General features: G+C 52.6%; 6 protein-coding genes across 6 annotated transcripts; 2 read left to right on the forward strand and 4 right to left on the reverse strand.

Annotated features, from left to right (window-relative positions):
- Positions 1-1,204: 1,204 nt before the first annotated feature.
- DSM5745_01860 (uncharacterized protein) lies at positions 1,205-1,552 on the forward strand (the record flags this gene model as incomplete). Its single annotated transcript, XM_026743876.1, has 1 exon — positions 1,205-1,552. One exon carries the CDS (start codon positions 1,205-1,207, stop codon positions 1,550-1,552), a length of 348 nt encoding a protein of 115 aa, XP_026607039.1.
- Positions 1,553-1,774: 222 nt separating this feature from the next.
- On the reverse strand, positions 1,775-3,882 carry DSM5745_01861 (2-isopropylmalate synthase; the record flags this gene model as incomplete). The annotated part of the gene is made up of 4 exons (XM_026743877.1): positions 1,775-1,978; positions 2,030-3,619; positions 3,669-3,813; positions 3,875-3,882. The coding sequence occupies 4 exons, from the start codon at positions 3,880-3,882 to the stop codon at positions 1,775-1,777; spliced, it is 1,947 nt and encodes a 648-aa protein (XP_026607040.1).
- A 1,833-nt stretch (positions 3,883-5,715) lies between these two features.
- DSM5745_01862 (uncharacterized protein) lies at positions 5,716-6,438 on the forward strand (the record flags this gene model as incomplete). The annotated part of the gene is made up of 1 exon (XM_026743878.1): positions 5,716-6,438. The coding sequence occupies one exon, from the start codon at positions 5,716-5,718 to the stop codon at positions 6,436-6,438; it is 723 nt and encodes a 240-aa protein (XP_026607041.1).
- Positions 6,439-6,727: 289 nt separating this feature from the next.
- DSM5745_01863 (ketopantoate reductase family protein) lies at positions 6,728-7,832 on the reverse strand (the record flags this gene model as incomplete). The annotated part of the gene is made up of 2 exons (XM_026743879.1): positions 6,728-7,581; positions 7,634-7,832. The coding sequence occupies 2 exons, from the start codon at positions 7,830-7,832 to the stop codon at positions 6,728-6,730; spliced, it is 1,053 nt and encodes a 350-aa protein (XP_026607042.1).
- A 319-nt stretch (positions 7,833-8,151) lies between these two features.
- drs1 (putative ATP-dependent RNA helicase DRS1) lies at positions 8,152-10,619 on the reverse strand (the record flags this gene model as incomplete). Its single annotated transcript, XM_026743880.1, has 2 exons — positions 8,152-8,847; positions 8,901-10,619. The coding sequence occupies 2 exons, from the start codon at positions 10,617-10,619 to the stop codon at positions 8,152-8,154; spliced, it is 2,415 nt and encodes an 804-aa protein (XP_026607043.1).
- Positions 10,620-11,051: 432 nt separating this feature from the next.
- Positions 11,052-13,605, reverse strand: DSM5745_01865 (GNAT family N-acetyltransferase; the record flags this gene model as incomplete). The annotated part of the gene is made up of 3 exons (XM_026743881.1): positions 11,052-11,115; positions 11,171-12,983; positions 13,035-13,605. The coding sequence occupies 3 exons, from the start codon at positions 13,603-13,605 to the stop codon at positions 11,052-11,054; spliced, it is 2,448 nt and encodes an 815-aa protein (XP_026607044.1).
- Between the last annotated feature and the right edge of the window lie 149 nt (positions 13,606-13,754).

A 13,754-nucleotide genomic window follows, 5' to 3' on the forward strand; every position in this document is an offset into this window, starting at 1 on the left:
GAACCTAGGGCTCCCACTGGCCTTCACTCTCGGAGACGTCGAGTTTGCCGTCACTGACGAGCTGGCCGATAAGATATATGCCGAATGCCCCAACGATAACAGGAACACCGTCCCGTGTTGATGTGGGAAATCGTGGTATTCTGGTGCACCGTGCCATTCACATCCACCACTCGCCCGAAATCCAAAGCTAGATCGCTGGCTGCTCGAGTGACACCCTTGGGCTCATCCGGAGCAACCCAGATGTCAACAGGGGGCCCTTACCTTGGCCAAAACAGCAGAGCCAGAGCCAAATGTCAATACCTGGCACTGGCAAAAGCAATAGAGAAGCACGAATAGTGCTACATCTCCTAATTGAACAAACAACATTGGTTGTGGCTTATGTTGTAGTGCTAAGGATGATGCACAACATCATCTATATACACCCATCCCATTCCTCGTATGTCGCCCCTTCTTTGCGGCAACTGATAAAACACAGTTTAACCTGAGCTCCAGGAGTTGGGGTAAAGTTGACTCGACATACAAAAAAGCCGATCCTGGTTGCAGAAGCATAGGTGAGACCTCGAGATGTGGACAAGCCAATCGGGCTTGCAGGGAACACCATTCCTCATCCTCCTGATTCCACCAATGATATACCCATGATCAAGACCCCGATTGCGAGGCAGGCCCGGAGAGGACAGCTAATAGGCCCTTTGTAGGCGGAGATGGAGGAAATAGAGAGGATTTGGAAGGAAGAGAAGAGTGAGGTCGCCCCGCGCACCCCGAGAGTCGAGCAGGTCTAACGAAAAAAGCAAGACTCTTAAAGTTTCTGCAGTGCCTCACTGTCTCAATTCCGAGTCAAATCACCTCCAGTGCTGAGATATCGATCCTTAGGATGATATCACATCCACAACGTACCTCCAATAGCCCGCTGGCCGCCTGGAGAATACGAGAAGTCGGTGTCTACGGTACAGGTGATCAGCACCGCATTTTGAATACGAGTTAGTCGGGTTTAAAACTAGCTCACCTTGCGTTGGACACGGGCTCAACGCGGTGCTGGTCACATGTAGAGTCTAGAGTGCGGCCATGGAGGATGATTGACAGCATATAAAGACCTAAGAGCAGGCAGCGAGAGTGCCGGTCTTCAACCTCATCCTCGCTTTCAAGAAAGCTCACAAGAAAACCTCATACCACCCAAAATTCAACCCCAGCTCGAAATCAAACCAAAATGCACCTCAACACCGTCGCAACAACGATCATCATCCTCGCTGCCTCGACCGCAGCCCAGAACATCTGCACACCTGGCTCCGTCGGCGTTGGCATCGCCCCCAGTACAGCAACTGACACGTACTCGCTGATCGTCAACAGCACCTGCGGGGTTATCGACTTGCGTCTCGGACAAGGCGAGCTCTGCGGAACCTACGACCAGGGGTCGGAAGTGGACTGTGTGGAGGAGACCGAGAGTGCGGTTGTGAGTGTTGTTACGTCGGATGAGGTGTATACGAACTGTGTGGCCGTGAGGGAGATTTGCTATGTGCAGCCTGGGTTTGGGATTCAGTGGTGTTGCAGCGTTTAGGCTGATGAGTTAGGGGAAGGTGGACTAGCTGGGAACAGGGGGGTGCATGGTTTAGGACCCGATGAATGGAAAAGCAATGTAGGTCGGATTGTGTCTATCTTTCGGACAACCAGAATGCATTATCAAATCATATGTACTGGGATATAGTAAGCGATATACTTTTGTCTTACTGCAACGCTGCCCCAAACAAAACAAAGTAACCAATATGCACTTAGAAGGTCATTAGTGGCCGGCCGCCTTTCTCGTCAAGGCTTCCAGGTCTACTGTGGGCTTGGAATCAGACTGGCCCTCGGAGATGTTGGCGACGGCAACTCCGGCACCGTTGGAACCGGCGAGTTGCTCCAGCGCTTGGAGGTCCTCGTCAGAAAGGGTGTTGGAGCGCATGGGGCGGAAAGGAGCAGGGGAACCAGCCCGGCTCGTGAGGAACTTGACGCATGGTTAGTCAACCTGATTTACGAAGAGGCAAGTTGAACTTACAGAGCTAGCAGCGCTCAGGAGGGCAATCAAACTGGCTTGGACAACATCCTGGTGGATACCAACGCCCCACACTTGCTGTTGGCTACCGGCAGCACTGCAGTGGATGTATGTGGCAGCCTTGACGTCCCTACCCTTGGCGGCACCACCACCGATGGAGTGCTCCTTGTAATCGATGACATCGAGATCGATGCCCAGGGTTGCAAGGGCGTTGGCGAGAGAAGAGAGGGCACCGTTTCCGACACCGGTGATGGCGTGCTGGAGGCCATCGATTTCGACGATACCGGTGAAGCGACGCTTGAGGTTCTTGGTGTTGAGAGCTTTGCCGGGTTCTGGGGGAGCGGGGGACTGCGAGCGGTCCGTGGTGATGTTGTAGTCGACCAGGTTGAAGCGGGGGTTGGACTTGAGGTGGTAGGCGTCCTCGAAGAGGGTGACAATCTCGGTGGGTCGCAACTCGCGGTTGGCTTCTTCTGTGCGCTTCTGGACAATCTTGCTGAACTCGACCTGGAGTGCGCGCGGGAGATCCAGCTCCAGACTGCGCAGAATAACCCAGGCGGCACCGCCCTTTCCGCTTTGTGAGTTGACACGGATGACGGCCTCGTAGGTTCGTCCGATGTCCTGAGGGTCCAGGGGAAGGTAGGGAATTTCCCACTTGATGTCGTCGGAAGCGCCGGCCTCCTCGCGGAGCTTGAATCCCTTCTTGATGGCATCCTGATGACTACCGCTAAAGGCGCAGACGACCAGCTGACCACCGTATGGCCATCGCTCGTTGACCGGGATCTTGTTGCTCTCTTCCACGACCTTAATGACGGCGTTGATGTCTGAAAAGTCGACCTTGGGCGAGATACCCTGTGTGTAAAGGTTCAGGGCAAGAGTGACCAGATCGACGTTACCGGTACGCTCGCCGTTGCCGAATAGGGTACCCTCGACTCGCTGAGCACCCGCCATCTGGGCCAACTCGGCGGCGGCAATGGCACAGCCACGGTCGTTGTGGGGATGAACAGATACTACGTACTTCTCACGCTCAGAGACATTGCGGCAGAAGTACTCAATCTGGTCAGCGAAAACATTGGGTGTGCTCATCTCGACGGTGGCGGGGAGGTTGAAGATGATGGGGCGCTCCTCAGTGGGCTCCCACGCGGCCTTGACAGCCTCGCAGACCTCCGCGGCGAATTCGGGCTCAGTATCGGAGAAAGTCTCGGGGGAGAACTCGAGCTGCCAGTCGGTACCCGCAGTAGAGGGGTCATCCTTCGTGATAGATCGTGCGTACTTTGTGCAGCGGACGGCCATTTCCAAACTCTTCTGCTTGTCCATGTTGAACACGATCCGTCGGAAACACGGACTCGTCGCGAGGTAGATGTGTAAAATGGCTTTCTTGGCTCCCTTAAGGGAGTCAACCGTGCGGCGGATCAGGTCCTCACGGCAGGGAGAGAGGACTTGGAGCCAGACATCGTCAGGAGTCAGGCCGGGGGTCTCAACGAGGCTGCGGGTGAAGTCGAAGTCGATTTGGGAGGCGGAGGGGAAAGAAACCTCGATTTCCTTGTAGCCAATCTCGACGAGCATCTTGAAGAAGCGGAGTTTTTGTTCGCCATCCTATACAATGTTAGTTCATCAAATGCAGGAATCTCCACGGTGGTCATACCATAGGGTCGGGCAGACTCTGGTTGCCATCTCGCAGGTCAGTGGCCAGCCACCGCGGAGGCTTGTCGATAACCTTATCGGGCCATTGGCGATTCGGCAGGTTCAGAGGCTTAAACGGCCTGTATTTCTTGGAGGGATCTTTGAGCCTTTTTCGGGTTAGCTGATATGATCGGGGGCTTGAATTATCGGCGACGCAGGGATGCGTACATAGGCATGATTGTGGTTGTGAACCCGGTCGGTGGGGAGAGACGCGGGGAAGAACAAAGGACGTCTAGATAGACGGAGAAGGGGAAAAGCAGAAACTTGGAGGATGAGAAGAGGACAGATAATGAGACCAGCAATTGAGACTATATTTCAAAGAGCGAGTGAGTCACTCGTCAATTTCAATGGTCGGTCGAAAAAATCGAATGTTCTCAGCTGCAGGGCCGATCCGATGGCGGGGAGCAGCGAGTGGTTTGGACTTTGGGATGATTTCATAACGTTCCAAGGTTGCGGAGCGTTGAAGTGGCTGTCATGCCTTTCAAGCCACTCATGGACAGGAAAAGAATAGTCAATTGGCCAAAAAGAACATCCGAAACGTCCATTTTGCCATCGTTTCTATACCAAAAGTACTATATACCAACCTACAGCCATTCTGCTGTACATTGCATCGTCTTCATCCTAACTGAGTCACTGGGGCATAGGCCGATACCGGTAGCCAGCGGAGCCACGATGTCGGCCTGGCCTGCAATCAACCTCCAAGACAAAGCGCCGCGAATATCCGATCTAAACCGCATCCTTTTCCATAGCGCAGGCTGTTGTAGCCAGCCCATGGGATACGCCTTTACCATTTCGTGGCCATATTCTCCACCGTTAACAGCAACCTTCGGACGTTGAGACCGGTCTTCTATCGGAAATAGGCGACACGATTATTCCCGGCCATATACTGTTTCGGAGAGCTGGAATTGCTGGCGGACCAAAGTGCCTTGGATTGATGCATGCTGCTAATCCTCCAGTGGTGCATGATCGAAACGGTCTAACAAGCAAGGAATGCGTCTCTCTGCAGAGAGCCATATATTGGCTCTAGTCAAATATATCCTGCATAAAGCAGGAAGAAATGCTCACCGACGCCATGGTTGACTTGAGTCATGGTATAGTGTCCCGGTTAGGGCTATACTGTACTCTTTTAAGGACGGAAAATGCTTGCCCTGCAGCAAATCACTCTGTATCAGACTCGCACAAGTGAACCAACCAGCTTGAAGCTGTCTATAGTGGTACCCGAACCATCGTGCTACCGGCAAGCATCTGCTGTATCCCGAACCTCGACCGGAGACTCAATTGTACCTGATATAGGTAGACAATTTGTTAGCTTTTAAGTGATTCATTTCCCACTTAGGCATCGCAGAGAACTTGGGTAGGGCATCCTCTTCATTCGCAGTCTCACCCATCTCGAACGCCATGCCTACTTCCACCCTGCCTCCTTCACCGACGCTGCCTTAGCATGGTAGAGTGCAACTCTTCGTATACGCGGCGATAGTTGTAATATATCTGTGGAGATGTTTCAGCCAGGTCACAACGAGGTCTGGACGTCGCTTCAGACAATGAATGTGTATCCGCTAGGATGGAGGGTGGGTGGTGAGAGGCACATCAAGATTGCTGTATCTTGCGTTCTGCTGAGATTGTGTCCGTTTGTACAGTACCAGAGCACGGATTATTCTGAGCCGGTCTTGAGAAAATCAAGACAAGGAACCTGGCAATACGGGATGTTTCATTGATAAAGTAGATATATATATTTGGAGTGAAGAAAACTCTCTCAATTGCCTCTAGTCACTGGTATTGTTGGTGGTGAATGGGGAGTCACGTTGTGTTGTGTTGTGTTTCTTCCAGCTGATATCCCTCCTTTCTTCATCTCCCTCCTGCAATTCCCCTCTTTCTTTCCTATTCCCCTCCTCATCAGTTCTCTCTCGAGATACTCTTCTATCATCTCTGCCATCAGTCTCAGGTACGTGCCAACCCCGCCTCTCAACTAAGACAGCACAAGAACAATACTAAACCTCGCAGCGTTAGTCATGGCGTCCCAACCCGTCAAACGCGCCCAAGTCTTCATGGGTAGTGGCAAGCCCGAGGAGATGCCCGTCGATATGTGGATCGACGACTGCCGCCTCCTCTGGCTGGGTACCGAATACTCGGACGAGGACAAGAACGCCGGAATCCTAGCCACCATGCTCGCCAGTATCTATGGAGCCGCCCTCGTGTACACCCACACTCTATCCACCGAAATCCGTTCAGACTGGAAGAAGCTCGCCGAAGCGCTCAAGGCTCAATACGACCTCCCCGGCCGTCGCCCCCTCCACCCAGGCATCATATCTAGGATGGTCACCTTGCGTCAGGGCGAGCGTAGCCTGCAAGACCACATCAAGAACGTTCGCGAGATCGCCGGCTTCTTCGGTCCTCAGGCAAAACTGATTGGTGTAGGCTGCTTTGTGAATAGTTTGGAGGACAAGGTGTTACAGAAACACATTCTGCTAATCCGGCAGACCATGGTTGCGTGCGGGAAGACCGACTACACCGTGGAAGATCTGTTCAAGGCAGCTTTGAAGTGGGAGGAGACTGATTGGGATCAGATGAAGGACAAGGCAGGCGACTTCATGAAGAACCTGGATAACCCCGATGCCCTGAAGGAGTACGGACATGTTGGCGAGAACGGCGAGTTCATCTTGGAGGGCCACGATGGAAAGCAGCGTGGGCGTGTGGAGAATGGGGAGCTTATGCTTGACCTGACCCTGGATTGATCGTTTGGCTGTTCGACGCTATTGGCACGCATACTCTCGGCTTGGTGTTGCGAATGTCTCTATGTCTGCTTTTGAAATAACTAAAGTATGTGGTGGGAGGACATGTCTTGACTGGATTGTATTCACTTTTCAGACGTTACCGAGAGATTGACTACTACGTACCATATTCTGCTGGTTGTTTTTCACACGCAAATGTCCTCTGTAACAGTACATCAAGAAGATATCCAAGTTATGGTTAGTAGCCTTGATATGCCACTGAGCATTACACCCAGTGTATCATCTTACGATCTCACGACCTTCTCATCAAATCTCCTGCCCCGAAATCCTTAATGGGAGGCAACTCCACGAGCCCCCTATTGACCTTCGTTCTAAACTGCAACACCTTCAAAAGCGAATAAACCGTCGTCAACATCGGCACCGGCACCCCGAGCCTCTGCCCCTCCCTAACAGCCTCCCCAACAATAACCTCCATCTCCATGTAATTCCCCTTCTCAATATCCTGCTGCATGCTCGGCCGGAAGTACCCATCTAGCGGGTCCCCATTCAGCGAGACATCCTCTTGATCAGCCGCAAGCTGGTACCCCGCCGCCCTAGCAACACTCTTCACCTCCAGCATAACCGGCAGAAGAAGTTCTGTCACAGCGGAGCCCGTAAGTCTGAGCTTGGATGTGTCCATCCCCGTTATTGCGCAGAGCGAGTTATACGAGGCGTTGTAGACGAGCTTGCGCCAGCGCATGAATTGCACGTCTTTGCTGTACTCGCCCGTCGCTTTGCCGGAGGCGTTGTACAGCTCTGTGAAGCGCTCTGCGGCTCTATGTTCGACTTCAATGGATAAATTGGGGTTGCGGAATGCGCCGATGATCAGGGTGTCGTGGTCCTGGTGGAAGATCTCGCCGGGTCGCAGCTCCGACGAGTTCATGCGTGATATACCGGAGATCACGACGTTGTTGGGAAAGGCCGCGATGATAGGCTTCTCGATGTTGATCCCGTTTTGCACGAGTACGATGGACGTGTGGCGCGGCGAGACTGCGGGGGCAATGATTTCGGCGACGGTGGGCGGGATGTCGGGAATGTTCTTGGTGCAGACGACGACGTAGTCGAAGGGGGTTGTGCCTGCCCTGACGTACGGGACTTCTTTTGTGACTGTAGCATATTAGTAGAGGAGCTTGTTGCTGGCGGAATGAGAAGAGCGTACTAGATGTAGGTCTCCAACTGTTGATCTGGCCGTGGTCGCAGGACCAGATCTTGAATCCGCGCTCGTTGGCGAGTTCATAATTGGAGCGGAGCACACCGGTCACTGTGGCGAGGCCGCTTGCTTCAAGATTGTATGCGGTCATGGTGCCTATTCCCCCGAATCCTACTACTAGGATGTTGGACTTCGGTGTTGAGGCCATGGTTGGTAGCGATTGACTCGGTCTGGATGAGAATCTGGGTAGTGGAAAACCCACATTGGGACTCATGTTGGTATTTAACGAAAGCGCTAGGAGCAGCCAAGAATATTGGAGTAGACGTTGGAGTAAAACTTTTGGAGATCTAGATATTGATGCTGGTGTTGGAGTAATTGCGTGTCGTGGTAACCCTAAGCTCGGCCGCAGACCCAACCCTACCTAGTTTTGTTATCCGCAGAGTATAGCGAGAGTCGAGGACAGCGGACGCGTTGATATGAGCTGGTATATTCATGTACTAGGCTATACAGAAGGTCTATACAATGGATTATTTCTTCCCCTTCCCTTTACCCTTGCCCTTCCCCTGCTTCGCCTTGCCGGCCCTGGGATCCTCACGCTCCGACTTATTCTTCTTCCTCCCGAGGCCCTCCTCCTGCCTCATTCTCGCATCATCTAACCGTTTCTTATCCTTGTTGCTCAGCTTGATCTTATCCTTCTTGCCAGGTCCATTCAATTCGGTGGCTCCGTTCTTCTTTGCAACACGCTTCTCCCTCTCCGTCTCGAACCACGTCCGCTTCGGCCTTGACTTGATCTCCGCCTCGTGCTTAATCAGGTTCTCTCCCTTGGTCACCTGCATCTCTGCCTGAGCGAGCTGCTTCTCCAGCTTCTCTTCTTCCAGCACGGCGTCAATCTCCTCTTCCATGTCCTTGGCCTTGGAAGCCCAGCTATCAGCGATAGAGGGTTCAACGACGCGGCTGACGATCTTAGCACCCTGGGTTTTACCGGCCTTGACAGCAGCCTTGACGACTTTGCGGTCTGGTTCGGCGGCGATTGTACAGGCGCGACCGGAGCGGCCGGCACGGGCTGTTCGACCGACACGGTGAACGTAGATCTCGTGGCTTTGCGGGGCTTCGTAGTTGATGACTGTTTCGACACCCTTGATATCGAGACCACGAGAAGCAAGATCGGTGGCGAGGAGGAAGTTGACGTTTCCATCTCGGAAGCTTTCGACGCTTTTGATACGCTGTCACATGTTAGCGGCTGTCTATCGAATGTTTAGAAGTGTTAAAAACATACCTGTTCTTGACTCATGCTACCGTGGAGCTCTGCAGCTTTGAGGCCAAGAAGTCCGAAAACGATGCGCACCCGGTGCGCTTCTTTCTTTTGTCGGAAGAAAACAATCACTCGGCCGGTGTAGACTTCCTTGCAGAGGTGGAGGAGGTAGCCTAGGCGCTTGTCCTCGCGGCCAGGCCGCAAACGCACGAATTCCTGAACAAGCGTCAAGGCAGTGTTCTTCTTCGAGTCAACCATCAGCCGGACGGGGCGGTTCAGTCCGACACGAATAAGCTTATCGACGGAATCGGTCATGGTCGCGGAGAAAAGCATGGTCTGACGTGACTTGGGGATAGTGGTGAGAATCTCGTTCAGCTCGTCTGCGAAACCGTCTTCGAGCATGCGATCGGCTTCGTCAAGGACTAGAATCTCAAGCGTATCAACAGTAAAGCTCGCGGAGTTGCGCATGTGGTCGATGAAACGACCTGGCGTGGCAATGATCACATCTGGTCGCTTCTTGAGGATGTTCTCTTGCTCTCGAAGACTAAAACCTCCGACAAGCTGACAGAATGTGATGTCCGTGTAGGTGGCGAGTTTGGTAGCGACATTGTAACATTGCACAGCCAACTCACGGGTAGGCATGAGGATGGCGACACGGCTGGTAGGCACCTTTCGGGGACGGAAAAGGAGACGTTCGAGAATGGGCACGACGAAGGCGGCCGTCTTTCCTGAACCTGTCACGGCACTACCGACAATATCCTTTCCTAGCAAGGCCACCGGAATCGTCTTCTGTTGGATGGGTGTAGGGTTCGTGAAGTTGACGGCCGCTAGGCCACGGAGAATAGGTCGAGAGAGGTTGAACTCTTGGAATGATCGCTTCGCGCCGTTTGCCGTAGCATCTTCGTTGGTCTTTTCTTCCGGTGCAAAGAACGCCTTGCGCTTGGCTTCTTCCTCGGCGTCGACTTCGCTCTCGGCGTCCGACTCAAGATCGGAGCGGTCATCGTCTGGGTGGTTAACGGGGGTAGCGACAGAGTCGTTGTCAGATGCAGCATCGTCGTCGTCATCATCCTCCGATTCCCCGTCGCTTCCCTCCTCCTCTCCAGACTCGTCGTCTCCGTCAGCTTCTTCCTCCTCTTCGTCCACCCCATCAGCCCCCATCCCGAAACCATCCTTAGCAAGCAGCTCATCATCCTCGAAGTCCACGGACATAGCGTCGGCCTCGCTCTCGTCCTGCTCATCTTCGCTCTCCTCCAGCTGCTTTTTCTTCTTCTCCTTCTCGGCCTTCTTCTCAGCCTTCTCCCTCCTCCTCTCAATTATATCGTCAATATCGACTGCCTTCTTGTCCCCGCCCTTCTTGTCTCCATCTTCCTTTCCTCCCCACCCGTCAAACTCCACAACTTCATTCACCACACCGCCAACATCAAACTCAAACTCTGAGTCGAGGGCGCCATCATCTTCGCCGGCATCTTGTTCCTCCTCTTCGTCCTCTTCTTCTTCACTCTCAGGCTCAATGGGCGCCTGCTTCCCCTTCTTCCCTTTTTGTTGTTTTCCCTTGGCTGGTTGTTGCTGCTTCACCTTCTTGTTCTTGGGCGCAGCGCTCTCTGCAGTCTCCCGCTTGCGCTTTTTACTCGACGACAATTCGGCGGCATCTTCGTCCTGGGGCTCGTCGAACCGATCATTCTCGTCATCGGACAATGTGAGGACGAAATCGTCGTCTGGGCGCTTCTTTGTGATGGGGGCCATTGTGGCAGGAGAGGAAGGAATGGGAGACAAAGTTGGAAGATTACCCTCTGTACTTCAGGACTAGTGAGTGCGATCGGTCCAGTGCTCAATTTGAAAATTTAAGCCTCCTTGATCCTCCTATCCCCCAGTTTGTTCTTGGGACTATTTGGCGGCAGATCAAAAAAAAGTTTCAAATGTAAGGCGGTGGAAAGCCTACAATGGCAGAAAGATGCCGCCTAGGGACTTCCGCCGGAGACCGAACGGGAACTGATTTGATTCGCTCTACAACCTCAAACTGTATGAGTAGGGAGGGGAGACAGAACCATTGATCCCAGTTTTAAGTACAAATTTCGGTTAGGAACTATTCAACATACTTGCTTCGGCTTGTCCGATTATAATACTTTGGGTTGTGTCTACTTCCCAACCCTGCAAGTCTCGAAATCAAGCCTTTCCCTATGTGACAAGTTTGTTCGAATGACGGGGGCCGATCGAACGCACAAGGTACGCAACATTAACCCTGGGATGGTTAGTGGTTAAGTATACACCGGAACTGGGTGATGTGGGAGACTCACAGATAGTTGTTTTTCACTCTGGCGCCGCCGAGCAGTCCCTGCTCTTCAAATTCTCCACGCTCCTTCAACCACTGTTTCACCCTCTTGTGCTTGGAGATGTCGCCGGCCTTCATGTCCACATATGACAGAGCAAAGATGAGCCGAGAAAGTCGGCGCCTGCCCCCAGAGAAATAGCCCGAGCGCTCTGCTTTCGACACCTCGAACGAATATCCGCACTTCGGGGTATAGGTAGGGTCGCAGATCTCAAGGAGCTTATCTAGGAGACATCTACCGATGCCTAGACTGGTATGATCATCCGCGACGTACAACTCCAATTCCGCGGTGAAGCGGCTTGCCTCCTGGCGGTCGAAGTCTCGTGCAAGGGCATACCCTACCACTTTCTCGGTGCGGCGTTCGACGGCAACAATGAAGGGCAAATGGGCGTTTTGGCTCTCTTCAATGCGTTCACGCACATTATTTTCATTAAGAAGATAAATGTTTGGGCTGATGAATGATTTTTCAGTGTACCAGTTGTAAATCGCCATAAGCTCTTCAATGTCTTTGTCGATGTTGACGGGTCGCAGATAGATATTGGCCACAGGACTGTTCGAGCTACGCAGGGGCTGGCGGCGTGCTTCAAGTTCAGCCTGACGGGACATAATCTTTCGGTGTTCTTCTGCCTCCTCCAGTTTCCTCTTTCGCAGGTTAAAGTTGTAGCAGTAACCTGCAACAGTTTCATGTGCATGGGCCTGGGATTTTTCGTCATTGGGATCGAGGACGGTTTGATAGTTGCGCATGTCTAATATGAACATGGCTGTCTCGCCATCAGCGTGCGCAGAGCCGTTAAAGAAAGCATGCCGGAAGATGTCCACGGCGCATTCACATTGGATGGTAGTCTCCAGCCAGCCCTGCAGCCGAGCACGCCAGGCAATTTCGTCCTGTTCTCCAAGCCGGCGTATGTCACGAGGACAATATTCCCAGTCTACAATAGCAGGGTCCGTCCAGCTATTGTTCAAAACTTGAGTGGCTTGGTTTCCTCCAGTGGAAGGGCTGGCAGGCTCTGCTGCTCTCTCGCGATCGGCTTGGATCTTAGCCAAAGCCCTCTCGTGTTCTCTAGTTGGGCAGGGTGCAAGTAAGAATTCCTCATTTTGAAGAACTGGGAAAGCTTTTGGGCTCTTCTTGTAGGATTCTTTGAAGATTCTCAAACGGGAGCACAGTTGGTTTTTGAGCTGTGCCGAATCCGCACCCTCTTCTGTTTCCGTGGAGAACACCTGCGACGATCCAGGCAGGTAGCTTGTATCCGGTATGTCCTGTTCGACCGCACGCAGATTTCCCATCTCACGGTATACTCCTGAGGTGCGATCTGTACCTGGGCCCTCTCTGCACATGGTAAGAACTTCTGGGCAGGCTGTAGGCTCAAGGTCCACAGCTCTATGGGCCTTGATCAAGATCTCCTTCTGCAGGCGCCCAAGTTCGTTCTCCACATCTTTTCCCGAGCTGTTGTAACGGTTCTCTTGCATCCCGAATGTCGGGCTGGTGGGCTCATTGCACTGGTAGTCAACGGGGAGGCTAACACCTTTGTGCAAGCCATCGCTCAATTGATTGGAATTCTGCGAGATTCTTCTGTGATCTGTGCTGAGAAAACCACCTTGCGTTGTTTGCCGCTTGGTTTGCTCTTGGTTGCACGAGGGACGAGGGATACCGAGGCGTCTAGAGGGCCGTGGACCCAGTTGTGATTCATCCGCTTTCCATTTGGAACATTTGCGGGGGCGGGCCAAAACCTCATCCGATGCATTGCTTGCGGCCATCTTGCTTTGTATCAGTATTGTATCCCCTGCCATGTGTTAGTGTGACTGATGCCTCTTGTACTAATGGAACTGCATACCTGATGAAATCACAACTGGAGCCTTGGACGTATCAGTCGGAGCCAATAAGGAAGACTCAAGAACCTGCTCCAGAGAAGAGGAGTGTTGGGGTGAATCTGGGACGTGATGAACCTCGATGCGTGGGATGCAGGGTCTCGGTGACTTCTTGACAGCCGAAGAAAGATAGTGTTTTGCTTTTGTTCTTATTGACAAAGCCTCCGCGCGTGTAAGAGGAATACAAGGCCGAGGTTGGGTTAGGTTGTTTGTCTTGGAAGGGAGTGAATAGGAGGAGTTCAAGGAAGTGGGGAATGATTTGGTGTTATCGAGTTCGAGATTGGAGGGTGCAGCCACAGGAATTGTTGAGGCAGTTATCTCAGGTGAAGTTGCCTGCTGGGTCTGGGCCACTGAAGTGAGACTTGCTGACTTCGAGATAGCTTTACCATTTTCAAGCCCGTGTATCTCTTTCCCAATGGCACCTACAAGCTTGAGCGGAGGGCTTTTCTTGGTGACAACTTTGGGTAAGCCTGGTCCAGATCTGTACTTGTTCAGAAAGTGCTCATTCTGGAACAAATTGTCTCTGGCAGCCTTCATCTGAGCCCAAAGTTCCGGACTGTCACAGCCACTTTTTGCCATCTTCTTTCAAGGAAGAACAAACCCCTGATTCATGGTTAGATCTAACTGGCATAATTATCTGTGCCCTTGAGCATGCTTACCTTTTAATGTCTGGTAAAAAGGTCTTC

This window comes from Aspergillus mulundensis (genome assembly GCF_003369625.1).
Source record: "Aspergillus mulundensis strain DSM 5745 chromosome Unknown scaffold_1, whole genome shotgun sequence".
Classification (NCBI taxonomy): domain Eukaryota; kingdom Fungi; phylum Ascomycota; class Eurotiomycetes; order Eurotiales; family Aspergillaceae; genus Aspergillus; species Aspergillus mulundensis.